The sequence below is a fragment of the Callithrix jacchus genome, chromosome 6 (genome assembly GCF_049354715.1).
Source record: "Callithrix jacchus isolate 240 chromosome 6, calJac240_pri, whole genome shotgun sequence".
NCBI lineage: Eukaryota > Metazoa > Chordata > Mammalia > Primates > Cebidae > Callithrix > Callithrix jacchus.
This window is the reverse complement of record NC_133507.1, coordinates 154,014,208-154,041,120: the sequence shown is the minus strand read 5'-3', so window position 1 is coordinate 154,041,120 and position 26,913 is coordinate 154,014,208. Positions and strand designations below refer to the sequence as shown.

The following is a 26,913-nucleotide window of genomic DNA, read 5'->3' as shown; positions in this document are numbered from 1 at the left end:
GGTGAGTCTCCATTCATCTCGGAACATCTGTCACAAATGGCAGCTCCTTTATGGCCCTCTCCCAAATCCCAGCGACATGCCCTCCATTTGTCATTCACACAAACGTTTATTGAGGGCCATTATATACCAGGCACTGTAATTACAGAGATGTCACACCTACTCTGCCTTTGAGTCTGGGTGAGGAGGCAGACCTATAAACATAACCAGTTGCAAACATTTTTATTGTTATTCTTCTCATCTTTTCTCCAATTATAAATAATGCACACTCATTGTAAAACATGACAAAAATATAAAATAAATCCCTCATACAAACTATTACTGATACTTTGGCATATAATTATCCAGGTTGAATTTCATATTTACAAAATTAGGGTTCCAGCATATTGTCTTGTTTCATTTATTCTGGACATCTGTCCACACAGACACGCAGCTGCATCTCATCTTTTGACAGCGGCAGAGTGTGCATACGTGTGGATATATTACAATGGACTCACTTCCCTGATAATGGAAGTTTTGGTTACTTCTAATTTTTCTCTATTACCAGCAATACTGTATGAAAATCCTTGTATATACATCTCTGTGTATTTGCATGGGTGTGGTGGCTCATGCCTGTAATCCTAGAATTTTGGGAGGCCAAGGCAGGTGGATCATGAGGTCAGGAGTTCAAGACCAGCCTGGCCAATATGGTAAAACACTGTCTCTACTAAAAAATTAGCTGGGGCATGGTGGCACATGCCTGTAGTCCCAGCTACTTGGGAGGCTGAGGCAGGAGAATCTCTTGAACCTGGGAGGAGGTTGCAGCAAGCCGAGATCACACCGCTGCACTCCAGCCTGGGTGACAGAGCAAGATTCTGTCCGGGAAAAAAAAAAAAAAAAGAAGTCTTAAGAGGTAGAATTCCAGAAGGGAAAAATATAAAATGTGAACAGTTAGTTCCAAACTGCTCTACAAAAAGTTGGGTCAAAGTTGCAGTGAGCCAAGATCCTGCCACCACACTCCAGCCTGGGCAGCAGAGCAAGACTCCATATCAAAAAATATCAAATAAAAAGTTGGGTCAATTTATATTTTTACCAAAAGCTTCTAAGAGTGCTTGAAAAGATACATTATGGCCAGGCACAGCAGTTCACACCTGTTAATCCCAGCACTTTGAGAGGCTGAGGTGGGCAGATCACAGGTCAGGAGTTCGAGACCATCCTGGCCAATATGGTAAAACCCCATCTCTACTTTAAAAAATATGAAAATTAGCCAGGTATGTTGGTACACACCTGTAGTCCCAGCTACTTGGGAGCCTGAGGCAGAAGAATTACTTGAACCCAGGAGGCAGAGGTTGCAGCAAGCAGAGATCACACCACTGCACTCCAGCCTGGGCGACAGAGTGAGACTCCGTCTCAAAAAAAGAAAAGATAAAATTATAGGCCAGGCACGGTGCCTCACACCTGTAATCCCAGCACTTTGGGAGGCTGAGGCGGGCGGATCACCTGAGATCGGGAGTTTGAGACCACCCTGACCAACATGGAGAAACCTCATACTCTACTAAAAATACAAAATTTGCTGGGTGTGGTGGTGCATGCCTGTAATCCCAGCTACTCAGGAGGCTGAGGCAGAATTGCTTGAACCTGGGAGGTGGAGGTTGTAGTGAGCCGAGATTGCTCCATTGCACTCCAGCCTGGGCAACAAGAGCAAACCTCCATCTCAAAAAATAAAAAAAGATAAATTATAACACCACTTCTACATGTACTAGAGGTACACAGAAGAGGATGGTGGGAAGCGGCCCACGGGAGGGAACTCTTCAATGTAGTCTGGATGAAGAAGCAGAGTTTTCAAGGCAGAGGCATTAGGGTGGGGCGTTCAGGCAGAGGGAACAGCAGATGTGATTGGGAAAGCATGGCAGCATTTGAAGGGGGTGGATGAGGTGGAAGCAGGGATCAGAGCCAGAGTATAACAGGTCTTGAACGCCCAGATAAGACATTCCCAGACACTTCTTCAACTAGCACACGTACCACTTTGCACTGTAGCAGTGGACTGAAAAAAGTGTCCTGCTAAGCTTGGGCTCTTAACCCTAGTACCTTTCCCAAGGCATTATAAGACATCTGCGGCTGGGTGCAGTGGCTCACGCCTGTAATCCCAGCACTTTGGGAGGCAGAGATGGTTGGACCATGAGGTCAGGAGTTCGAGACCAGCCTGGCCAATATGGTAAAACCTTGCCTCTACTAAAAATACAAAAAATCAGCTGGGCATGGTGGCACATGCCTATAGTCCCAGCTGCTCGGGAGGCTGAGGCAGGAAAATTGCTTGAACCCGGTAGGCGGAGATTGCAGTGAGCCAAGATTGCACCACTGTACTCCAGCCTGGGCCACACAGCAAGACTCCATCTCAAAAAAAAAAGAAGAAAGAAAAGAAAAGAAAAAAAAGACATCTGCATGTTACACACTCAATGGATGGAGAAGACCCATCCCTGCAAAATAACCCTTCCCTCCTCCCTATGCTCTCTGAATCATTGTGGAGCTTGCTTTCTTCACTGGACTATGTGTGTACCCTGGGAAGGGCAACAGTTAGGTCCACTTCACCCTTAGAAAGGAGTTGCATCTTAGAACTCAGCTCGATGCCTGGCTTTGCCAGAGATGGGCTGAATCAATGCTAAGTCAGGAAGGAAGGATTGGATACATGATGCCAGTGTTTAAGGCACAATGAGCAGTTGGCCTGTCCCTGACCCTGTCAGATGAGAGCACTGGGCTTTCAGCATGGAAGAGAGATGATGAAATCTGTCTCCCAGCAGCATCAAAGAGAAGTGAGAATTTAGAGTCCTGTTTAGGGGCCTGGCCAGGCCAGGATGTGTCACCAAGGACACTGTCTCTGGCCAAGCTCCCAGAATAAACTAAAACAAAACTCCACAAGAGTCCCAACAGCCCATACGACCTACGAAGGGCTCACAGTGAGCCAGGCACTTGATAAACACTTTTACGTATGTGAACTCATTGAATCCTTCAGGCAATTCTATTGTCACCCCTCCATCATACAGATGAAGACACTGAGGCTCAGAGTGGACAGGGTAGGGAGATGGAAGAGGCAGAGTCTGAACTCAGGTGGTCTGGCACCCACTGTGCTAGTTGGCAGGGGACCTGGAAGACCCTCCTGGTCTGTTTCTGCAGGTGTGCTCTGTATAGATGAAAATGACAGCCCCAGCCTGGTGGGCAGGGTGAACGGTGGGAGTGGTTGCTCCTCGCAGAAGGAACGTAACACCTACCTTGGCTTCAAAGAAGTTCTTGGCGCCTTTGACGCCCTCCAGGGCCACGTCAATCTCAGAGAGCTTTGCCAGCGCCATCAGCCCACTGTCCTCCTGCAGCTCCCCGGCTGCGGCCTTGTGGAAAATGAGCAGAAACTACAGGGAAAGGAAAGCAGGGAACCAGAATCAGCCTCACCAAGAGATTCACAACTAGCCCTCTGGCCCAAGCTGATGTCACTCTGCCAATCTCTTAAGAAAGGTCTTTATGTATGCATGTGGCAAATTATTTTTTTCCCTTATCAGATTGCCAAAAATGGTCCTTTTCATCAAGGATATAGGGAAATGGGCACCCTCATATTTATTTGTTGAGAGTGTAAACTGATTTGAACTTTTTACTTTTATTTTTTGAGATAGAGTCTCACTCTGTTACCCAGGCTGGAGGGCAGTGGTGCGATCTTGGCTCACCGCAACCTCCACCTTCTGGGTTCAAGTGATTCTTCTGTCTCAGCCGCCTGAGTAGCTGGTATTACAGGTGCACGCCACCACACCCAGCTAATTTTTGTACTTTTAGTAGAGATGGGGTTCCATCATGTTGGCCAGGCTGGTCTCCAACTCCTGACCTCAGGTGATCCACCTGCCTTGGTCTCCCAAAGTGCTGGGATTACAGGCATGAGCCACTGGGCCTGGCCCTCAAACCTTTATTTATTTTCTTGAGACAGGGTCTCACTCTGGAGTACCATGATACAATCACAGTTCACTTCAACCTCAGCCTCCTGGGCTCAGGTTCCTGAGTACTTGGGACAAGAGGCGCCTGCCACCACACCTGGCTAATTTTTTTTTTTTTTTAATTTGTAGAGACAAGCTCTTCTATGATGCCCAGGCTGGTCTCAAAGTCCTGGTCTTAAGTGATCCTCCTGCCTCAGCCTCCTAAAAGTGCTGAGATTACAGGTGTGAGGCACTGAGCCTGGCCCTGATGGGTACTTTGGAAATGTTTACTGAAAATAAGATGCTTTTTGTCCTCTCAACCATTAATTCCACTGCTGGAAATTTCTCCTTCAGAAAAATTCCTACAATGGTTTACACATTATCTATGAAAGTAAAAAATTAATAGCATCCTAGTTTATAGTGACAAAAGAAAAATCAAATAAACCTATATATACTATTTTTTTAAATGAAATAATATCTCCAATGGTTTTTTTAACCACTTGTATTTTTCTTGTGTGTCTCATTTTCACATTAGATTGTTTACCTTTCTTATCATTTGTTAAAGATCTTCATAGAACCTGGTATATTTCAAATACTTTAGCTCTATAACTTGCCTTTTAAGTATGTTTATAATAATGTTCAACTTTCAAAAATTTTACATAAAGTGTTACGCTTAGAAAAACCTTCCTCAGCACCAAGATTACATAAATAATCACCTATGTTTTGTCTACAACTTTTATGGCTTCTTTTTTTTTTAAACATGTAAATATTTAATCTCTGAAATTTATTCTTATCTATCATGTGAAATTACTCATTAACCTTATTTTCTTCCAAATGGTTGGTTAGTAATCCTTGCATCATTTGTTGAATAATCCAGCCTCCTCTTCCAGATTCAAAATTTGCCCTGAATAAATTAATCTTCAGGCCTCCAAAGAAGAAATTTTTAAATAAATAAACTGGCCAAACTTTTTTTTTTTTTTTGAGACAGAGTCTCGCTGTGTTGCCTAGGCTGGAGTGTAGTGATGCTATTTTGGCTCACTGCAACCTCTGCCTCCTGGGTTTAAGTGAGCCTCCCACCTCAGCCTCCCAAGTAGCGGGATTACAGGTGCGTGCCACCCTGCTTGGCTAATTTTTGCATTTTTAGTAGAGGTGGGGTTTCACCATGTTGACCAGGCTGGTCTTGAACTCTTGGGCTCAGGCAATCCACCCACCTTGGCCTCCCAAAGTGCTGAGATTATAGGCCTGAGCCACCATGCCCAACCATAAATTGGCCAAACTTAAATGGCAGGTCCCCCATGTTCTTGTCCTCTCCCAAGGAAATCTGTGGCTTTTTTAGTTCTGTTCTTTAAGTAATTTTAATTGATTAATTGCTGTCCAACTTCGATGATTTGTTTTTCCATCTGGAAAGAATATAAACTGATGTGTTCCAAGTCATCATCGAAAGAGGGCCTCTCCAGGTTTTCCAGTGCTACCTAGAATGTGTGCACCCACAGGAAAATTTCAGGTTTCCAGGTCTTTCTTCAAGACGCTCTTCCCTAAAGAATGCCTTCTCAAAAGGGAAAAGAACATTACTTAAAGCAGAGTGATAGATTAAGCAATGTCTACAGGCCTTCCAAATCCCCACTTGAGTATTTGTTACCACCGAGGCTCTCAATCCTTAGAGGAAAGTGAGTTTCTTGCAGGTGAGAGTATCAACCACCACAACCCCAAAACGCACCCTCTTCCATTGCTTCCTTCAGGGTCCTGACGCCACCGTGGATATTGTCAAATACAAAGCGAGGGACAGAGCAAGATGTCCACAGAGACGCCGGCGGTCAGCCCTGTTCATCCACCTGCAGCTTCAAACTCTCTCACTAGAGGCCGGCAGAGACTCAGCTTGCTGCGGATGATCAGAGCCTGAACACTGACTTGAAACAAAACAGGCCCCTTAGGTGAGGCCACGTCCCCCAAGAATAGACTGGAGGTCAAGGGGATGGGGACACAGGAGAGAAAAAGATGAAAGCAGCAGACTTCAGGGCTGTAGATAAGAGGCATGTGCAGGGAGGGACTGGCGTACTGGTCACTGTGTCCTGCTATCCTTAAGGCATTTCCTTCACAGAAGGCCCCATCGCTTCCTCCATGAGGCAAACAGAACAGGCAGCCCCACGAGGCCAGTGCCCTCTGGGGCTCAGAAAGGCAGCTGTAAAAAGATGGAGCACTGGCCAGGTGCGGTGGCTCACTTTGGGTAATCCCAGCACTTTGGGAGGCTGAAGAGGGTGGATCACTTGAGGTCAGGAGTTCGAGACCAGCATGGCTAACATGGTGAAACCTTGTCTCTACTAAAAATACAAAAATTAGCCAGGCATGGTGGTACGTGCCTGTAATCCCAGCTACTCCGGAGGCTGAGGCACAAGAATCGCTTGAATCCGGAAGGTGGAGGTTGCAGTAAGCTAAGATTGTGCCACTGCATTACAGCCTGGGTGACAGAGCAAGACTCCATCTCAAAATAAAATAAAATAATAAAATATTTTTTTAAAAAAGAAAAGGTGGAGCACCACCCCCAGCCAGCGCCCACCCAGATGACTTCAGGGACCCTCTCTATCCCTGAGGCTTGGCCTTTTCACATCCAGAGTGGAGGTGACAGTTCACAGATGGGTTTCATGAACTGGAAACACGAGGGAAAGCTCTCCTCATGGGTCCCTTCCCCAGAGCTGTTTCCTCTGAACCCTCAGGACTGAGCAGATCCAGAATGCATCCACCCACTCTGCCAGGTCAGCAGGTGACCAGCAGTATCACTGTCACAACTCAGGAGTCCCCCCTACCAGTTAAAGAAGGAAAAAAACCCGGCTCAAGCTGAAAGCATCCAGCCTTCCAAGAAGCACGCCAGACAGTCCCATTTAATTTTATTACAATCACCAACCGCTCTGAATGACAATTTCTCCAACTGCCCAGCCTTGTTTGTCTTCCTATTTATAGTCCACAAAGCCGGGCATGCGGTAGAAGAATTGGAAACTGTCCTAACTGTGGCTGTGCAGAAAGAGGGGGAGGGAAGGAGAGGCAGAAAACAAAGAGACAGCCACAGAATGAACAAAGCTAAAAAGCTCTTTCACACACAAGCTATGGATGCTTCTGATACATTCAGGGAATTTTTGACTTTGTGGCTGTGGCAGGCGATGCAAACGTTCCCTTGGTATTAGTTAGAACTCTTAGGTTGCAAGTGACAGAAATAAACTGGTTCACTTAAGCAAAAAGGAAGTATTCATTATTTAAAATAGATGTCTTGGCCAGGCACAGTGCTTACACCTGTAATCCCAGCATCTTGGGAGGCCGAGGCAGGTGGATCACCTGAGGTAAGGAGTTCGAGACCAGCCTGGCCAACATGGTGAAACCCTGTTTCTACTAAAACAAACAAACAAACAAACAAAAAACAAAATTAGCCAGGTGTGGTAGTGCATGCTGCAATCCCTGGGACTGCAGACTACCTGGGAGTCTGAGGCAGGAGAATTGCTTGAACATGGGAGGCAAAGGTTGCAGTAAGCAGAGGTTGCACCATTGCACTCCAGCCTGGGCAACAAAAGCACCACTCCGTCTCAAAATAAATAAATTAAGTAAATAAAACAGATGTCTCAAAAACCCAAGGGAAAAACGCAGTGGCTGGGGGGAGGACTAGAACTGGGAGAGGCAAGGCTCTTAGGACTAGAGGCAAGATTCCCCCTCCACCTCTCCTGCTGGTCTGCATGATAGGAAGTAGGCACCCCACATTGCATTACCCTTCCAAGAACAGAGATCTACAGAGCCAATACACAGCAATTCAGCCCCAGTTTCGAAATCCCAAGAGAGAGAATTGGATCGGCCTGGTCAGACCAGGGGTCCATCCATGGTCCAATCAACCGCGATCAGGCAGGCGGGCAGCCCAGCACAGCCAGGGCTGCAGGGAGCCACTTCTGGGGCTGCTGGGGCTGTAGTAGTCATCTGCTGGGGCTGCTGGAACAAAATCGTGCAGACTGGGTGGCTCATACAACAGAAATTTACTTTCTCACAGTTTCAGAAGCTGGAAGTGAAGACCAAGGTGGCAACAAATACGGTTTCCAGTAAGGAATATCTCCCTAGCTTGTAAAAGGCACAGAAAAAGAAATTCGTTTTCATAATGGTCCTGAGGGAGAGGTATTCACACTGCTATTTTAAAGACATAAAAACTGAGGCTCAGAAGTAAAAGGTCTCACTCTGGGGACCTAGCTGTGCATGGCAGACTGAGTCCATGCTCTTTTCAGTCTATGAGCACAGCCCAGCCCACTAGAGCCTTACAGCAGAGGTGGAAAACAGCAGAGTGAAATAATGGAACACGAAAGCATGAACGGCGGCTGAGCGTGGTGGCTCACGCCTGTAATCCAGCATTTTGGGAGGCCGAGGCAGGTGAATCACGAGATGTCAAGAGATTGAGACCATCTTGGCCAACATGGTGAAACCCCATCTCTACTAAAAATACAAAAAAAAAAATTAGCTGGGTGTGGTGGTATGTGCCTGTAATCCCAGCTACTCGGGAGGCTGAGGCAGGAGAATCACGTGAATCTGGGAGGCAAAGGTTGCAGTGAGCCGAGATCATGCCACTGCACTCCAGCCTGGTGACAGAGCAAGGCTCTGTCTCAAAAAAAAAAAAAAAAGGAAGAAGAAAGTATGAATGGCAGTATGCCTTTACATTCCCAAGTTCTGCACTCCTGGTGCAGCTGCTAGAGATGGGACTGGGCTTGGAACTGACAAAGGGTGGAATGTGAATGTCCCTGAAGCTCTGGAACAGGGGTGCGAACCAACCACAAGAACCTTTTGGTGATTTCCAGCCTCTAATGTCCACCATCTGCTGGCCAAACCAGCAGCTAGCCAGAAGCTAACCAAGCATCACGGATTCAGGGAGGAGCACCTGCGGATGGCCCCCAAGTACAATGGGGCAGAGGGGAGAATGTGTCTTAGTTTGTTTGGCAATTGCAAGCCACAAAACACCCTCTTAGCTCCTGTTCGCACAGGTCACAGCCTCACCACAGCTATCTCCCCAGCACCTACTCCAAAGCTTCACCAAGGCAAAAGCCTCTGCTTTCTATACTCCAGGGATATCCAGGCTGGAAAGGACCAGTGCCCCAGAAGGAGCCAAATGGGTGAAATAATAGAACAGATTAAAGGCTCTGAGCTTTTAATCTGATATTATCATCAAAATTATTATAATAGGCCAGGTACAGTGGTTCACGCCTGTAATCCCAGCACTTTGGGAGGCTGAAGCTGGTGGATCACTTGAGGCCAGGAGTTCCAGACGAGCCTGGGCAACATAGTGAAACCCCATCTCTACTAAAATTACAAAAATTAGCCAGGCATGGTGGCACAGGCCTGTAGCCCCAGCTACTCAGGAGGCTGAGGCAGGAGAATTGCTTGAACCCAGGAGGTAGAGGCTGCAGTGAGCTGAGATTGCACCACTGCACTCCAGTCTGGGTAACAGAGCAAGACTCTGTCTCAAAAACAAAACAAAAAAACAGGTGCCAAATGACACATCTAGAGGCCTTCTGATAAAACTCATAAAAACACACCTAACACATGAAATTCCCTTCCCTGTGGGGTGGCATCCTTGCCATGGAAGACACCTAATAGTCTTGAGATATTGTCCCTGAAATAGAAATGGCTTCCTCACAGAGGTTCTTAGCCATTTGGGGATCAGCTGTGAATACTATATGCACTCTGCCCAGGGAGATGCCAGTACCTACAAAATTTGCCTGAAATTTCAGAGGCTCAAAGAGCAAGCCCATTCTTGGACTGTTGGTGAGGGGGCTCCAGAGGCACAAAATAAGACCCTTTTTAAATTTACTTTTGAAAAAATTAGCTATGTGGTTGTATGTGCCTATGGTCCAGCTACTCAGGAGGCTGAGGTGGGAGAATCACTTGAGCCTCGGAGGTGAGGGCTGCAATGAGGTAAGACTATACCACTGTACTCCAGCCTGGGCAGCAGAGTGAGACTGTCTCAAAAAATAAAAAAAATATGGCTGGGTGCAGTGGCTCATGCCTGTAATCCCAGCACTTTGGGAGGCTGAGGCAGGCAGACTGCTTGAGCTCAGGAGTTCACAACTAGCCTGAGCAACATGGTGAAACCCCGTCTCTACTAAAAATATAAAAATTAGCCAGGCACAGTGGTGCACACACATAATCCCAGCTACTTGGTGGGGGCTGAGGCACAAGAATCACTTGGATCCAGGAGGTGGAGGTTGCAGTGAGCCAAGATCACCCTACTGCACTCCAGCCTGGCCAACAGGGTGATACTTTGTCTCAAAAATTAAAAAAAATACATATAAAAAATAAAAAATAAAACAATTTTGGGGGTGGGTACAGTGGCTCAGGTCTATAATCCCAACACTTTGGGAGGCCAAGGCAGGAGGATTGCTTGAACCCAGGAGTTTGAGACCAGCCTGGGCAACAAAGCGAGACCCTGTTGCTATAAACAACAACAAAAATTTTTTTAAATAAAAATAAACTATTTTTGCATGCTATAAAAATAACAAGTGGCTAGGCAAGGTGGCTGGTGCCTATAATCCCAGCACTTTGGGAGGCTGAGTTGGAGCCCAGCCTGGGCAACATAGCAAGACCCTGTCCCTACAAAAAGTTTTTAAAATTAGCCGGGTACGGCAGCACATTTCTAGTTCCAGCTACTCAGGAGGCTGAGGTGGGAGGATGGATTGATACTGGGAGTTTGAGGCTGCAGTGAGCTATGATCATGCCACTGCACTCTAGCCTGGGCAACAGAGCAACCCAGTCTCAAATAAACAAACAAACAACAAAAATGAAAATAGGCCAGGCTCCATGGCTCACACCTGTAATTCCAGTGATTTGGGAGGCCAAGGCAGGCAGATCATGAGGTCAAGAGATTGTGACCATCTGGCTAACATGGTGAAACCCCATCTTCACTAAAAATACAAAAAAGTATTGGGGCGTGGTGGCATACATCTGTAATCCCAGCTACTCGGGGGCCTGAGGCAGGAGAATCGCTTGAACCCATGAGGCAGAGGTTGCAGTGAGCTGAGATTGTGCCATTGCACTCCAGCCTGGGTGACAGAGGGAGACTCTGTCTCAAAAAAAAAAAAAAAAAAGAAGAAGAAGAAGGAAAATACAAAGGAGTATTATTCTCAAAATACCTGAGCAAGGTGGCTCATGTCTGTAATCCCACCACTTGGGGAGGCAGGGGCAGGAGGATCGCTTGAGGCTGAGTTGGAGAACAGCCTGGACAACGTAGTGAGACCCCATCTCTACAAAAAATTTAAAAACTTAGCCAGGTATGGTGTTATGTGCGTAAAGTCCCAGTAACTCAGGAGGCTGAGGTGGGAGGATCAATGGAGACTAGAAGGTCAAGGCTACAGTGAGCCATGATTGAGCCATTGCACTCCAGCCTGGGCGATAAGCAAAGAAGACGCATTATTGTCATTTCAAAATAACTAAAAGGAATGCAATGTTTCTAACACAAAGAAATGATCAATGTTTGAGGTGATGGATACCCAGATTACCCTGACTTGATCATTACACATTGTATGCTTACATTGAGATATCACATGTAGGCCAGGTTTGGTGACTCATGCCTGTAATCTCAGCACTTTGGAAGGCTGAAATGGGAGGATCACTTGAGGCCGGGAGTTTGGGACCAGCATGGTCAACCTGGCAAAACCCCATCTCTACTGAAAATACAAAAATTAGCCGAGCCTGGTGGCACACTGTAATCCCAGCTACTTAGGAGGCTAAGGCACAAATCACTTGAACCCAGGAGGTGGAGGTTGGGGTGGGCTGAGATTGCACCATTGCACTCCAGTCTGGGTGACAAAGTGAGACTCTTAAAAAATATGTATCTATAACAATTAAAAATAAAAAATTTTAAAATACATTTAAAAATGAAAAGCTTTAATATATTAAAAAAAGCATAACATTATAAAACTACCAAAATTTTGCCCCCATATCATCCACTATGAGTATTTTGGCAAACATCCTCCAAATTTCTTACTATTTTACTCAAATGGGGTTTTACTGCCCATGCTGCTTTTTCCAGGCCAGCACTGGGGTTTGCTGTCATCTAAAAGGTATTTTTGAAAGCAGAATTGTAGCTTAGCTATGCAAACAGCACTCTAGAGAGGCCAAACCCATTTGTGCCACAGGAGACTGTAAACATGAGGATCCTCTCAGGGGCACCCCACAGGGGGTCAGGGTCACCGCAGGCGGGTACCTCCCGGAAGCTGAGCTTGCCATCGATGTCCTCATCCACCTCCTTGATCATGCTCTTCAGGCCCAGATGGGTCTGGGGGGCCCCCAGCTTCTCCATCATCAGCTTCAGCTCCATCAGGTCGATGAAGCCATCCTGCCCAGCGTCATACCTGCAGAATCAAAAAAATGCATGACTAGGATCAAAGGACACTTGTTAGTCTCCCAAACATGCAATGATTTTGGCTTCATTCATGGAAAAATGACTCAAATACCTCCCGCTGTGCTAGGCCCATGTGGGTCACCTGCTCCAAATGAACCCCTCTCTCCTCAGAGCGACAGGGCTTTGTACGATTCAGAGCGGATCTTGTACTAGCGGTTGGTTTTCATGTCTTGTACCTCCTCAACTAAACCATACTAAGTTTTTGGAGGGTGAAAAACATGCCTTGTTTACCTTTATCTCCCCCAGTTTCAGTCAACAGTCAAGTGAGCACCTCTTCCTAATGCTGGACACTGGAGGTATTGCAGGAACTGGCCCCTGACGCCCAGGGAAGGGCTGGCAATTCCAGGAGCCGCCTCCTGGTCACTGCCCCTGTGTCTCTCCCATGCCCATTCCCAACAGCCTGCCTTCAGTCCCGGGTCTCGGGAAGTTGCTTCCCACCCGTGTGTGGCCGTGAGTCTGGCTCGTGATTCCCCTCTGGTTCGCTCATCTTGTCTCCAGCTCTGAATAGCCACATCTGCTGAGAGGGCTCCAGCTCTGTCCTCTAACAGGGCTGCCCCTCTGCTGACCATCTCCCCAGCCTCCATCCAGGAAACAAACCCAACCTCACCAGGTGGGGGACCAGCCCTGTCCTCTCCTGGCCCAGCCATCTTCAGCCTTCTGTGCTCTGCTTCCTCCAAGCCATTTCCCCCATTACAGGATTTCCCCATGGACCCCTGTCTCTTCTCCCTTAAAGCATTTCCTGCCGCCCAGAGACCCCTTGTTGCTCAGATATGAACGCCTTGCTTTAAAAACAAATAAGTTTACTACAGCTGAAAAGTGGAAACAACAGAAGTGTCCATGGACAGATGAAAGGAGAAACGAAATGGGATATATCCAGCCAGGTATGGTGGCTCACACCTGTAATTCAGCACTTTAGGAGGCCTAGGCGGGTGGATCACCTGAGGTCAAGAGTTCGTAGACCACCCTGGCAAACATGGTGAAACCCTATATCTACTAAAATACAAACATAAGCACGAGCCTGTAATCCTAGCTACTCAAGGGCCTGAGGCAGGAGAATCACTTGAACCTGGGAGGCAGAGATTGCAGTGAGCTGAGATCATGCCACCGCCTTCCAGCCTGGTGACAGAGCAAGACTCCATCTCAAAAAAAAAAAAAAAAAGAGGTATATCCATACAATGGAATATGGTATGTTTATACAAGGGAATACTATTGGGCAATAAAAAGGAATGCTAACACACAGGTGAACCTTAATGGCATTCTGCTAAGTAAAACCAGCTAGCCACAAAAAGGAAATCCTGTACAGTTCTGCTTTTGTGAAGTTCTTAGAGCAGTCAAATTCATAAAGACAGAAAGTGGATGAGTGGCTGCCAGGGGCTGGGGGACAGGGGCATGTGGTGATTGGTGATGGCAGCACAATAATGTGAATGTCCTTAATGGTGTGCACTCACATGGCTAAAGTGGTCAGGGGTTTTTTTTTGTTGTTTTTTATTTGAGACAGAGTCATGCTCTACCGCTCAGGCTGGAGTGCAGCAGTGAGACCTCTGCTCACCACAACCTCCACCTCTCAGGTTCAAGCAATTCTTCTGCCTCAGCCCCACAAGTAGCCGGGATAACAGCCACCATGCCCAGCTAATTTTTGTATTTTTTTTATTTTTATTTTTTTTGAGATGGAGTTTCGCTCTTGTTACCCAGGCTGGAGTGCAATGGCGCGATCTTGGCTCACCACAACCTCTGCCTCCTGGGTTCAGGCAATTCTCCTGCCTCAGCCTCCTGAGTAGCTGGGATTACAGGCACGTGCCACCATGCCCAGCTAATTTTTTGCATTTTTAGTAGAGACGGGGTTTCACCATGTTGACCAGGATGGTCTCGATCTTTTGACCTCGTGATCCACCCGCCTCAGCTTCCCAAAGTGCTGGGATTACAGACGTTAGCCACCGCGCCCAGCCCTAATTTTTGTATTTTTAGTAGAGATGGGGTTTCACAATGTTGGCCAGGCTGGTCTGAAACACCTGGCCTCAAGTGATCTGCCCACCTCAGCCTCCCAGTATCAGGATTACGGGCATGAGCTACCACGTCTGGTCTGGTCAGTTTATGTTAAGTGCATTTTACCACAATTTTAAACAAATTAAATAAATTAGGGTGGGTATGGTGTCATGTCTACCCATAGTTCCAGCTACTTGGGAGACTGGAGTGGGATGGTTGCCTGAGTCCAGAAGTTTGATTGCATCCAGCCTGGGCAATGAAGCAAGACCCCATCACTTTTTTTATATATACATATATACGATTGCACTTTAGGTTCTGGGGTACATGTGCAGAACATGCAGGATTGTTGCATAGGTACATACATGCAATGTGGTTTGCTGCCTCCATTCCCCCATCGAACCCATCTCTTGAAAAATAAATAATAAATATAAATTAAAAATTTTAAAATAAATAAATCAGGCTTCCTCACTGATAGGGACCTGCCTCCCCACCAAATCTCATTTGAATGGTAGTCCCCAATGTTGGAGGTGGGACTTGGTGGGAGGTGGTTGGATCAAGGGGTGGATTTCTCATGAATGGTTCAGCCCCATGTCTTTGGTGCTGCTCTTGTGATAATGAGCGAGTTCTTGCAAGACCTGGTTGTTCAAAAGCACCTCCCCGCCTGCTCTGTCTTGCTCCTGCTCTGGCCATGTGAAGCACTGCTCCCCTTCACCTTCTGCCATGGCTGAAATTTCCTGAGGCCACCCCAGAAGCTGAGCAGGTGCTGCCATGCTTCCCGTACAGCCTGCAGAACTGTGCATGAGCCAATTAACCCACTTTTCTTTTCTTTTGAGACAGTGTCTTGCTCTGTCACCAGGCTGGAGTGCAGTGGCGTGATCTCGACTTACTGAAACCTTTGCCTTCCAGGTTCAAGCAATTCTCCTGCCTCAGCCTCCCAAGTAGCTGGGACTACAGGCATGTGCCCCACACCCAGCTAATTTTTGTATTTTTAGTAGAGTTGGGGTTTCACCATGTTGGCCAGGATGGTCTCAATCTCTTGACCTCATGATCTGCCCACCTTGGCCTCCCAAAGTGCTGGGATTACAAGTGTGAGCCACTGTGCCCAGCTAATCCACTTTTCTTATAAATTAGCCAGGCTCAGGTTTTGCTTTTGCTGTTTTTTTTTTTTTTTTTTTGAGAGTCTCCCAGGCTGGAGTGCAATGGTACAATCTCAGCTCACTGCAACATCTGCCTCCTGGGTTCCTGTGATTCTCCTGCCTCAGCCTCCCAAGTAGCTGGGATTACAGGTACACACCACCACACCCAGCTAATTTTTTGTATTTTTAGTTGAGACATGGTTTCACTATGTTGGCCAGACTGGTCTCGAATTCTTGACCTTGTGATCTGCCCGCCTAGGCCTCCCAAATGTTGAGATTACAGGTGTGAGCCACCGAGTCCAGCAGGGTTTTCTTTATAGAAGTTTGAGAACTGACTCATACACTCATTACTTGTCTGCTCTCCCCCCAACACAGCCTCGGCAACAAAAACCCACCATTATTGAGAACAACCACTACTCACCAAGAAATGTAGCCTGTGGGTAACTAGGAATCTAGTGCTGTGGGCTGGCAGTATTTAAGGCTCCCAAGGTCAGGCTGGAGGGGAGGCCCAGGAATCCGTTACAGGCTCTACTCCAGCCGCAGAGGCCAACCCATGCCATTCCTCCCACCCAGCCGCCTCCTCCTTGCCCTCCTCTATGGTCTTCCTGTGCCCGGGAGCTCAGGGAGCCGCCTGCTTCCTCCTCGGCTCTCCAACAGCACCCATTGTCCGTTCTGCTCCAGGACTTAGCACTCACCACCTTGCTCTGGTGTGTGCTCCTATTTTTATTTCTTGTTTTTCCCTCAATGCCCTGACTTGACAGTAGGCTGGCTACTTCTTACTCCAGCAGCGCTGTGCTCAGCAAGGCCTCCTTGCCAGCAGTTACGTTACAAGGCACTAAAGGACACAGACAAGATTGCTGGATGGCTGTTGGTGAGCTTGGAGGAACTGTGAGGGATGACACAGGTGTCCCAGGTCTGGAAACAAGCAACGTGCTGCTGGGTTTCCCAGGAGTGGGCAGAGATGTGAATCACAGATTCGCCAGCCCAGGATCTAGTGTTGCCAAAGGATGGTTTGGGAGAACTTTAAGAAGAGAAGCAACAATTTCCATGGGTTCATGAAAATGACTCAGGGAGGGACCTCATTTATCTGTTTTTTAAACTGTTTTTTGTTTTTTTTTGAGATAGAGTTTTGCTCTTGTTGCCCAGGCTGGAGTGCAATGGCACAATCTCAGCTCACCACAACCTCTGCTTCCTGGGTTCAAAGTATTCTCCTACCTCAGCCTCCCGAGTAGCTGGGATTACAGACCCATGCTACCACCCCTGGCTAATTTTGTATTTTTAGTAGAGATGGGGTTTCTCCATGTTGGTCAGGTTGGTCCCGAATTCCCAACATCAGGTAATCCACTCGCCTCAGCCTCCCCAAGTGTTGGGATTACAGGCATGAGCCACTACGCTTGGCCCTTTTAAACTTTTTTTTAAAGGTCAGCAGTATTGAGATATAATTCACATACCATAAAATCCACCATACAGTGAATTGGTTGTTAGTACATTCAGGTGGTACAAACATTACCATGTAACTCCAGAACATCTGCATTACCCTAAAAAGAAGCTGGTACCCATCAGCAGTCATTCCCCGTTCCCCTCTTGCCACCCCTACCCTCTAGCAATGACTGGCCTTTCTGTGTCTACGAATTTGCCTCTTGCAGACATCTGATTGCCTGACAATATTCCACTGCATCAATAGACCATATTTCGTTTATCCACCCACCAGGTGACGGACATCTGCTTGTTTCCACCTTTTGAATAGTGCTGCTTTGAACGTTTGTATACGAGTGTTTGGACGTACATTTCTTTTTTCTTGTGTATACACCCAGGATTGGAATTGCTGGGTCACATGCTCATTTACTTGTGAAACATTACTGTCAAGTTGGTCTGACGGAAAACTGCAGCTGACCTGATGTCACCACTCAGGATGATCTAGGCCCTCCATCAGGCCCGTGGTGGGGAAGATAAACGGGTACAGATACAATTAGGCAGACTGGCTGTTAGTTATAGAGCCACCCAGAAAGGGTGCTGACTCTCAGATTTGCTGCTGACACAAAGTTGGGGCATAATCTAAGGGCAAAGATCTCCGCAAGCTGGTGTGATGCCCACAAATAAAATACAAAATGCAAGGTCCTGAACAAAGAATTGCCATCAGATAGGATCCAACAGATGTCTGGACACTGGTATTCTTTTTTTTTCTTGTTTTTAGAGACGGAGTCTCGCTATGTTGCCCAGGCTGGAGTGCAGTAGCTATTCACAGACGTGATCCCCCTACTGATCAGCACAGGAGTTTTGACCTGCTCCATTTCTGACCTGGGACAGTTCACACCTCCTTAGGCAACCTAGTGGTCACACGCTCCCAGGAGGTCACCATACTGATGCTGAATTTAGTGAGGTCACCCAATCAGCATAGCACACTACAGCCCAGAACTCCTGGGCTCAAGCTATCCTCCCACCTCAGCCTCCCGAGTAGCTGTGCCACCGTGCCCAGTGACACTGGTATTCCTAGCAGCATTATTCATAATTGCCGAAAGGTGAAAACAACCCAAATGCCCATTGACAAAATATGGTCTATATAAACAATGGAATTTCATTCAGCAATGAAAGGGAAGCGAACTCTTATACATGCTCACAGGCTACAACATGGGTGACTTGAAGACACTGTGCCAAGTGAAATAAGCCAGTCGCAAAAGGGGCACCTCACTGTATGAATTCACTTATCAGGTCCCTAGAGTAGTCAAAATCATTGAGACAGAAATAGAATGCTGGCTGTCAAGGGTAGGGGAGGGGAGTGGGGAGTTAGTGTTGAACAGGGACAGAGTTTCTGTTTAGGAGGGTGAAAAAATTCTGGAAATGGATGACAGTAATGGCTGCACAATAACGTCAGTGTTGCTGCTGTGGAATTCTATACTTAAAGATGGTTAAAAGCGGTCAGTGTTGCTGGGTGTGGTCAGCATTGCCTGTTACCCCAGCGCTTTGGGAGGCCAAGGCAGGACAATCACTTGAGCCCAGGACTTTCAGTCCAGCCTGGACAAACAAACAAGACCCTATCTCAACAAAAAGATTAAGAGATTAGTGGAGTGTGGTGGCGCACACCTGTGGTCCCAGCTACTTGGGAGGCCAAGGTGGAAGGGTCACTTGAGCACAAGAGTTTGAAGCTATAGTGAGCTCTGATCACTCCAGCCTAGGTGACGGCATGAGACCCTGTCTAAAACAAAACAAAAAAACGAAATTTCACATTACGTGTATCTTACCACAATTTTCAAAACTGCAAGGTCCTGGCTGGGAACCGTGGTTCATGCCTCCAATCCCAGCATTGTGGGAGGACTGCTTGAGCCTTAGGAGTTCAAGACCAGCCTGGGCAACATAGTGAGATCCTGTCTCTTCAAAAATATAGAAAAATTAGCAAGGCATGGCCTATGGTCCCAGCTCCTCAGGAGGCTGAGGCAGGAGGATCATTTCAAGCCTGGGAGGTCAAGGCTGCAATGAGCCATGTTCACACTACTGCACTCCAGCCTGGGTAACAGAGTGAGACCCTGTTTCAAAGCAAAAAACAAAACAAAAAAGCAAGGTTCTAAAATTAAGACCCCTGCAAACTGACTTCTCCAGTACAGGTTTTGAGAGAAATGGCGCTCACTTGCACCTGTCACCAAACCTTCAGGGGACTGGGACACTACTGTGAGTCAAGGAGGCTGCCAAAAAACTTGCGGCGGCCAGGCGCAGTAGATCACGCCTGTAATCCCAGCACTTTGGAAGGCCGAGGTGGGCAGATCACAAGGTCAAGAGATCGAAACCATCCTGGCCAACTTGGTAAAACCCCATTTCTACTAGAAATACAAAAATTAGCCAGGTGTGGTGGTGGGCACCTGTAATTCCAGCTACTCAGGAGGTTGAGGCTGAAGAATCGCTTGAACTCGCGAGGCAGAGGTTGCAGTGAGCTGAGATTTTGCCACTGCACTCCAGGCTAGCGACAGAGCAAGATTCCGTCTCAAAAAAAAAAAAAACCCCACAACTTCTGGGCGAAATAAATCATAGTGGCAAATACAAAACGTCCTGAATCTGGAATGCAGGGGCCACAGTCCTACCCACCCATCATGGTCTGCGCCACTCCATGCAGACCTCACACTTCAGGGCGGTCATGGGCCTGGTCAGCAGGAAGCACGCAAGAAGGTGAACGGACTGAAGACCCCACGCAAAGGGCAGGGGTGAAAGGAACCAGCAGGATTTGGCCAACAGCTGCCTTCAGATGTTGCCCAGGGGCCCAAAGGGTGGCAGAACTGGGCTCTATGCATGGAAAGGGAGAAACAGGCTTCAGCTCAGCACAAGGAAGTGCCTTCTGGCAAAACAGCCAACTGGAACTAGACCTGAGAAGTAAAGAGAGCTTGCAGGAACCGGCTGGCAGGGGCAGCCTCTGTTACACGGAGTCTCAGTCAGAGTAAACAGGCTCAGTGTGGAACTTTCCAGAGCCTTCCATAGGTATCCAACCCTTACAAGAGGGAAATGGAGCGCAGACTCATCTGACCCCACAGTCCTCTGCATTTGGGGATTTTCTGTGGATGCAACCTGGCAATGCTGCATTGTAAGGAAACCCTCTGGGAAGCACGTCTCTGGTCAAGCAGCCTTAAAAGGGGTGGCCCAGGCCAGGCACAGTGGCTGACGCCTGTAATTTCAGCACTTTGGGAGGCCGAGGCGGGCGGATCACCAGGTCAGGGGATTGAGACCATCCTGGCCAATATGGTGAAACACCATCTCTACTAAAATATAAAAAGTTAGCTGGGTGTGGTGGTATGCACCTGTAGTCCCAGCTACTTGGGAGGCTGAGGCAGGGAAATCGCTTGAACCCAGGAGGCGGAGGTTGCAGTGAGCCAGGATTGTGCCACTGCACTCCAGCCTAGCCACAGAGCAAGATTCTGTCTCAAAACAAAGAGAAGGGTGGCCCAGTTAAAGGACCACTAAGGGCAGGTATGGTGGCTTGAGCCTGTAAGCCTAGCCACTCCAGAGGCTGAGAAAGGAGAATTATTTGAGCCCAGCAGGTCAAGTTCAGCCTGGGCAACACAGAGAGATTTCTCTGTTAAAAAAGAAAAACATGACCACGAAGAACCCCTCAGTGCCAGGATTCTGGATAAACGTCTTCTGCCCACTGCTCACTCCCCAGCACACACAGTGTGTTCCAACAGAATTTGTGGAAAAGGCTGAAGTCATGAATGTGGTGCATTTGAGACGCGAATCATTTGGGACATCAACGAAGGGTGAGCAGAAAGGAAGGAGAGTGAAGCAGGTAAGGGAGGAACTGAAAGGCCTGAGTGTAAGGAGACAGCAGCGCCCAGGAACACCAGATAAACTGGCTGGGCGGATGGGAGGATAAGTCAAGTTCAGGGAATGGGCAGGAATCTGTCCCCAGCTGGGAGAGGAAGGACCAGGGAGACAGCTTCCCGGCCTACCTAAGCCAAAGCTAGCACAGCCTCCCGCAGACACAGAGGGGCTGTCACCTGTGAGGGGCAAGATGCCCTCCCCAACACGGAGGGGATGAGAAAAGCCATCTTCTGGCTGGGCGCAGTGGCTCATGTCTGTAATCCTAGCACTTTCGAAGGCAGAGGCAGGCAGGTCAGCTGAGGTAAGGCGCTCAAGAGCAGCATAGCATCATGGCAAAATCCCTTCTCTACTAAAAATACAAAAAAACTAGCCAGGTATGATGGTGCATACCTGTAATCCCAGCTACTCGGGAAGCTGAGGCCAAAGAATCGCTTGAACCAGGGAGGCAGAGGTTGCAGTGAGCTGAGATGGCGCCACTGCACTCCACCCGGGGTGACGGAGTGAGACTCTGTCTCAAAAAAAAAAGAAAAAAATAGTCATCCCTTTACCTCTGGGGTTCAAACTGAGAGGGGTCTTGAAAACTTGGAAAATCTTCCTTTCACGTCCCAAGCCTGCAACATTCTCCAGGCCTAACAAAAAGATCAAATATGTCAGAAAAGACCTTGGCAAGCTCAGGGCAATGTTGAAGGAATTCCAGCTTCTTCTTTTTTTTTTTTTTTTTGAGACAGAGTCTCACTCTGTTGCCCAGGCTGGAGTGCAGTGGCGCAATCTCAGCTCACTGCAACTTCCACCTCCGAGGTTTAAGTGATTCTCCTGCCTCAACCTCCTGAGTAACTGAGACTACAGGGCACCTGCCACCATGGCTGACTAATTTTTATATTTTTGGTAGGGACAGGTTTTCTCCATGTTGGTCAGGCTGGTCTCCAACTCCTGACTTCCGGTGATCCGCCCATCTTGGTCTCCCAAAGTGCTAGGATTATAGGCCTGAGCCACTGCACCCGGCCACAATTTCTTTAAATGGGCAAGAAAATTTGGTTCAACTCCTTTGGAAAGAATGTGCCCAGAAACAGATGCCCACCAGCCCAGTGGGCAAGTCTGAAGAGGGAAAAGGGCCGTTAGTATTCCACTGAGAGCCACTGGCTGGGCACAGGAATAAAGTGAGTGTGGAGATGTGACTGTAATATCAGGGGGAGAAGGGTAGGAGACAAAGGAATCCTGAGCCAATCATCCCCTTCAATCCTAGCTGCTCGGTCAGGCTGCTTTCTTTTATTCCTGCTGGAAGCATCAGTCAATTTCCCTTTATTTAAGTCCTGGCAAGGCTATAAAGCTACCAGACTTATGACTGTAATCCCAGCACTTTGGGATGCCAAGGCAGGAGGATCACTTGAGCTCAGGATTTTAAGACCAGCCTGGGCAACATGGTGAAATCCCATCTCCATTAAAAACACAAAAATTAGCCAGATGTGGTGATGCGCACCTGTAGTCCCAGCTACTTGGGAGCTGACATGTAGGATGGCTTGAGCCCAGGAGTTTGAGGCTGCAGTGAGCTGTGATCACACCGCTGGACTCCAGCCTGGGCAACAGAGACCCTGTCTCAAAAAAAAAAAAAAAAGTAGGCCATGCGCAGTAGTTCCCATATGTAATCCCAGCACTTTGGGAGGCCGAGGTGGGTGGATCACTTAAGGTCAGGAGTTCAAGAGCAGCCTGGCCAACATGGTGAAACCCTGTCTCTATGAAAAATACAAAAAGAAGCAGGCCTGGTGGCGCGCACCTGTAATCTCAGCTACTCGGGAGGCTGAGGCACGAGAATTGCTTGAACCTGGTAGGCAGAGGTTGCAGTGAGCTGAGATTGTGCCACTGCATTTCAGCCTGGGCAACAGAGTGAGACTCCATCTCAAATAAAGAAAAAATCACCTGGGCATGGTGGCTCATGCCTGTAATCCCAGCACTTTGGGAGGCCGAGGCAGGTGGATCACCTGAGGTTGGGAGTTCGAGATCAGCCTGACCAACATGGCAAAATCTTGTCTCTAATAAAAATACAAAAATTAGCCAGGAGTGGTGGTGGGCACCTATATCTTAGCTACTCAGGAGGCTGAGGTAGAAGAATTGCTTGAACCCAGGAGGCAGAGGATGCAGCGAGCCGAGATTACGCCACTTCATTCCAGCCTGGGCGAAAGAGCAAAACTCCATCTCAAAAAAAGAAAAAAATCAAACAAACAAACAAAGAAGTATAATAATAATAATAAAAAGCAACAAAGCTACCACACCAGTGGCACCCCCTCTCCTACGGAGCCAGGGTATATACACCAGAAACCTATCTTTCTCTTCAAAGTGACCCTCTCGGAGGGTTTGTCTACACAATCACTTCCTTTAGGGCCTGGATTTGCAGGACAGGCAGAAAACACCTCCCATGTCTTCATCTTCTCACTGTTTTATCTGCTTCTCTCAAAATGCCTGAGGTCTACATAGGGCAGTGCACACGACAGGCTTCCAAACGTGTAGTAACTTAAACTGGTCGGCTTTGCGGTTCACAGGGCATTGTCTCATGTGCTGATCCTTTTCATCTGCACAAGAGTCCTGTGAGGCATCAGTCACAGCCGCCTGCCTTTATGGTTGCTGAGAGCTTAGAAGTGCCAGGCACTGTCCTAAATTACCTCACTGAACACAGCAGTGCTATGAAGTGGTTATTAGTAGTCCCACTTCATGGATGGTGAAGACTGAAGTGAATTCCTGGGGATCAGAATGAACCTGGGATTTTGAGCAGAGCTAAGCTTTCGAGTGTTGTAGGAAGGACGTGCCCCTGAACTTGGAAGGGGCTAGAGAAAGCACAGTGTGTGCTCAGTGTCCCCATGTCCAGGTGACTGTTATAACTGTGAGAGTCAGACCTTTGGCAATTATGTCTGAAGATGTAGGCGGACATAACAGGAATCACGTTTCTGAATATTTGTGGATTCTGGTTTCGGCCTCCAAGCATGGTCCCGTGGCTACCAACATATGCAAAGGAATTCATTTTTCCCCCGAGAGGAATGCCGGTGTTGCCACCTCACAGACACTGAGAGAAACACCTCACCAGCCACGCCCTTCAAATAAATATCATCTGATGTAATCCTTCAAGGCTCCTCTGAGGGGTGTGGTGCTGTTTGGCTGATGGAGAAACAGACCCACCAAGGTCGATCACCAGGAATACCAGGCCCTGGGAGGTTAACAGGGAGGACCCTCAGCCTGACCCACTAACCCGCAGCTCTGCCCCAGGCTGGGTGAGTGGCCAGAGGAGCTGGGTTTTAGGGAAGTGAGACTTGATTTTCAGGGCAGTCCTCAGAAGGCCAAGGCTGCCCCTTCAAAACAGTTCACAAGGATGGAAACCGGAGTGACGTGTTTGTTTTGTTTTTTGTTTGTTTTTTGAGATGGAATCTCCCTCTGTCGCCCAGGCTGGAGTGCAGTGGTACAATCTCGGCTCACTGCAACATCGGCCTTCCGGGTTCAAGTGATTCTCTCACCTCAGCCTCCTGAGTAGGTGGAACTACAGGTCCCTGCCACCACACCCGGCTAATTTTTTGTACTGGAGTTAGGTATTTGAAAGATAAAGAAAAAGAAACAAGATAAAGAATCCTCAATCCATGACCTGGACCCTCCCTGGGAGGCTGAGCCACTCATCCCCAGTATCCATCTGCCACACCAACCTGTGTGATGAACACATTGAGGATACCAGACTTTTGCGCCTCTGGGAAAGGCAAATGCAGGTGGATTCGTTTTCTTCATTCTGGAAAGGTCTGTTGTTCCTTCTCCTTCCATGAAAATGCTATCACATTCCTTGCAATTTGGAATCCAGCCATGTAGAAAGGGAACCCCACCTAGAATAGCTTGCCTGGTGCCCCTCCCCTGGGCGGAGATGCCCTTCTCTGCCCCGGGGCACCTGGAAGGTGGCCTGGGGAAGGAGGACAAACCTCAGTCTAGGAGGGAGGCCCTGGCCCGTGAGGCCTCACAGAGCCCCAGCCCTGGGTGCAACTGACCAGGGCCTGCTTTCTCCCTACAAGCTTGGCCTAACCCTGGATCCCTCCCTCCTTATTTCAAATGATCACCATTTTTCCTCTTCCTCCCCATAACCTACATCTTTCAAATGCTGTCAGGCTTTCTAGAGTCCCCTGAGCTCCCAGCTCCTTCGCTGCCAACATCTTAGCTCTTTTTTTCCCTATAATTTAAACATTAATCTATAAACATATACATTTTTAATTAAAGGCAACCCAGAATAGACCAGGTGTGGTGGCTCAATGCCTATAATCCCAGCACTTTGGGAAGCTGAGGCAGGCGGATTGCCTGAGGTCAGGAGTTCGGGACCAGCCTGGCCAACATGGTGAAACCCTGTCTCTACTAAAAATACAAAAATTAGCCGGGCATGTAATCTCAGCTACTTGAGATGCTGAGGCACAAGAATCACTTGAACTTGGGAGGCAGAGATTGGAGTGAGCCAAGATCGCACCACTGCACTCCTGCCTGGGCAAGAGAGCAAAACTCAGTCTCAAAAAAAAAAAAAAAGGCAACCCAGAATAGTAAAGAAAAACTACCCATAATCCCAAAACCCTGCACCTGTTTGCTTCCTGGAGCTTCCTTGTGGACTTGTGACGTTTTCCCATATTTTTCCCGTATTTTCCATTTTCTCAGTCCCTCAGTGGCTATTCACAGGTGCAATCCCACTGCTGATCAGCACAGGAGTTATGACCTGCCGCTTCTGACCCAGGCCGGTTCACCCCTCCTTAGGCAGCCTGGTGATCCCCCCCAACCGCAACTCCCATCACCATATTGATGCTGAGCTCAGAGTGGGCACCCGATAGGTACAGAGCACAGAAAGTTGAGAACTGCTGGGCCCAGGCGATCCTCCCAAGCGGCCCGGACTCCAGGTGTATCACCACACTCAATCCCTTTCATCTTTATACTCTCTAGACTCTGTTAGGGGGAGACTCTGGTTCCACTGGCACTTGGGATGATTCCAAACCGGCCCCACCACCCTCTTGGGAGAGACTTGGCCCCATCTGTAACCTAAGAGTACATGAGCTTTGTGTGCCTTGCAGAGTGGTAAAGGGCCCAGAGAAAATCACACCCTTGCACAGGACACAGGCCCAGGTAAGCTATCTGTGAGGAAGCTATTTTTTTCCTTGAGACAGCTTCACTCTTGCTGCCCAGGCTGGAGTACAATGGGGCAATCTCAGCTCACTGCAACCTCCGCCTCCCGGGTACAAGCAATTCTCCTGCCTCAGCCTCCTGAGTAGCTGGGATTATAGGCGTGCATAACCACACTCAGCTAATTTTGTATTTTTAATAGAGACAGGGTTTCACCATGTTGGTCAGGGCAGTCTCGAACTCCTGACCTCATGTGATCTGCCCGCCTCAGCCTCCCAAAGTGCTGGGATTACGCACCTGGCCAGGCAGGCTATTTTTTTAAAGTAGCACCTATCTACAGTCATGAGGAAGTAGACAGTTACCCGGGCTTCCACTCTGAAGAGCTGCCCATGCCCAGCTTGTCCCAGACAGCGTCATCTTTAGCCTTGGGGAAAACCCAAAGCCACCACCTGCCGCAGTCACTTGTGCTGCAGCTCCACAGCGCCCTTCCTGAGCAACTCTCAGGGCCCAGCCCTATCAGAGGACACGGCCTGCCTCCCCAGGTCCCCTGGAAAAGGCTTCTCAACTCATCTACTGGTCGAGGCCACCACTGAGCAGTGCAGCGAGGTGCCACGGCCTGGGCCACTTGACCGTGTGCTGCCGTGCACACCCACCACCTGAGAAAGCCCCCAGACCCGCCAAAGGGGCTGAGGCGACTCTGACCCTAACCCCACTGAGGGCCAGCTAGCAAGAGGACAGCAGCAAGGGACAATGGCTGGTCCCAGTATCCACCCATGAGTCAGTCACTTATTCTTTCAGCTTCCACTACACAGAGCCTCTGGGCTTTCGGTTTCCCACCTCCCAGGAATCATCCTGCCACTCATGAAGAAAGAAGCTGGCTGACCTTTGTCCACCAGAGGCTCCTCTGCTGGAAACTCCCTAGGGATCCCTCAGATAGCGGGTTCTCAGGAGGGTAGCAATGCCCCAGAACACGCCTTAGTGATGGGAGGGGGTTGCCTGCGCCTCAGTGACACCAGGACATGAGAGCACCTGCTTCTATAAT

At 48.3% G+C, this 26,913-nt stretch overlaps 1 protein-coding gene across 3 annotated transcripts in view; it reads right to left on the bottom strand.

Annotated features, from left to right (window-relative positions):
- Positions 1–26,913, bottom strand: part of EFHD1 (EF-hand domain family member D1) — a 52,131-nt gene that overhangs the window by 8,214 nt on the left and 17,004 nt on the right. For all 3 annotated transcript variants that reach the window (XM_008999712.5, XM_054258050.2, XM_054258048.2), the window contains exons 2-3: positions 12,142–12,289; positions 3,243–3,377 (exon numbers count right to left, since the gene is read on the bottom strand). In XM_008999712.5, the coding sequence (XP_008997960.1) occupies positions 3,243–3,377; positions 12,142–12,289 (283 nt within the window). The remainder of the gene's footprint in view (positions 1–3,242; positions 3,378–12,141; positions 12,290–26,913) is intronic.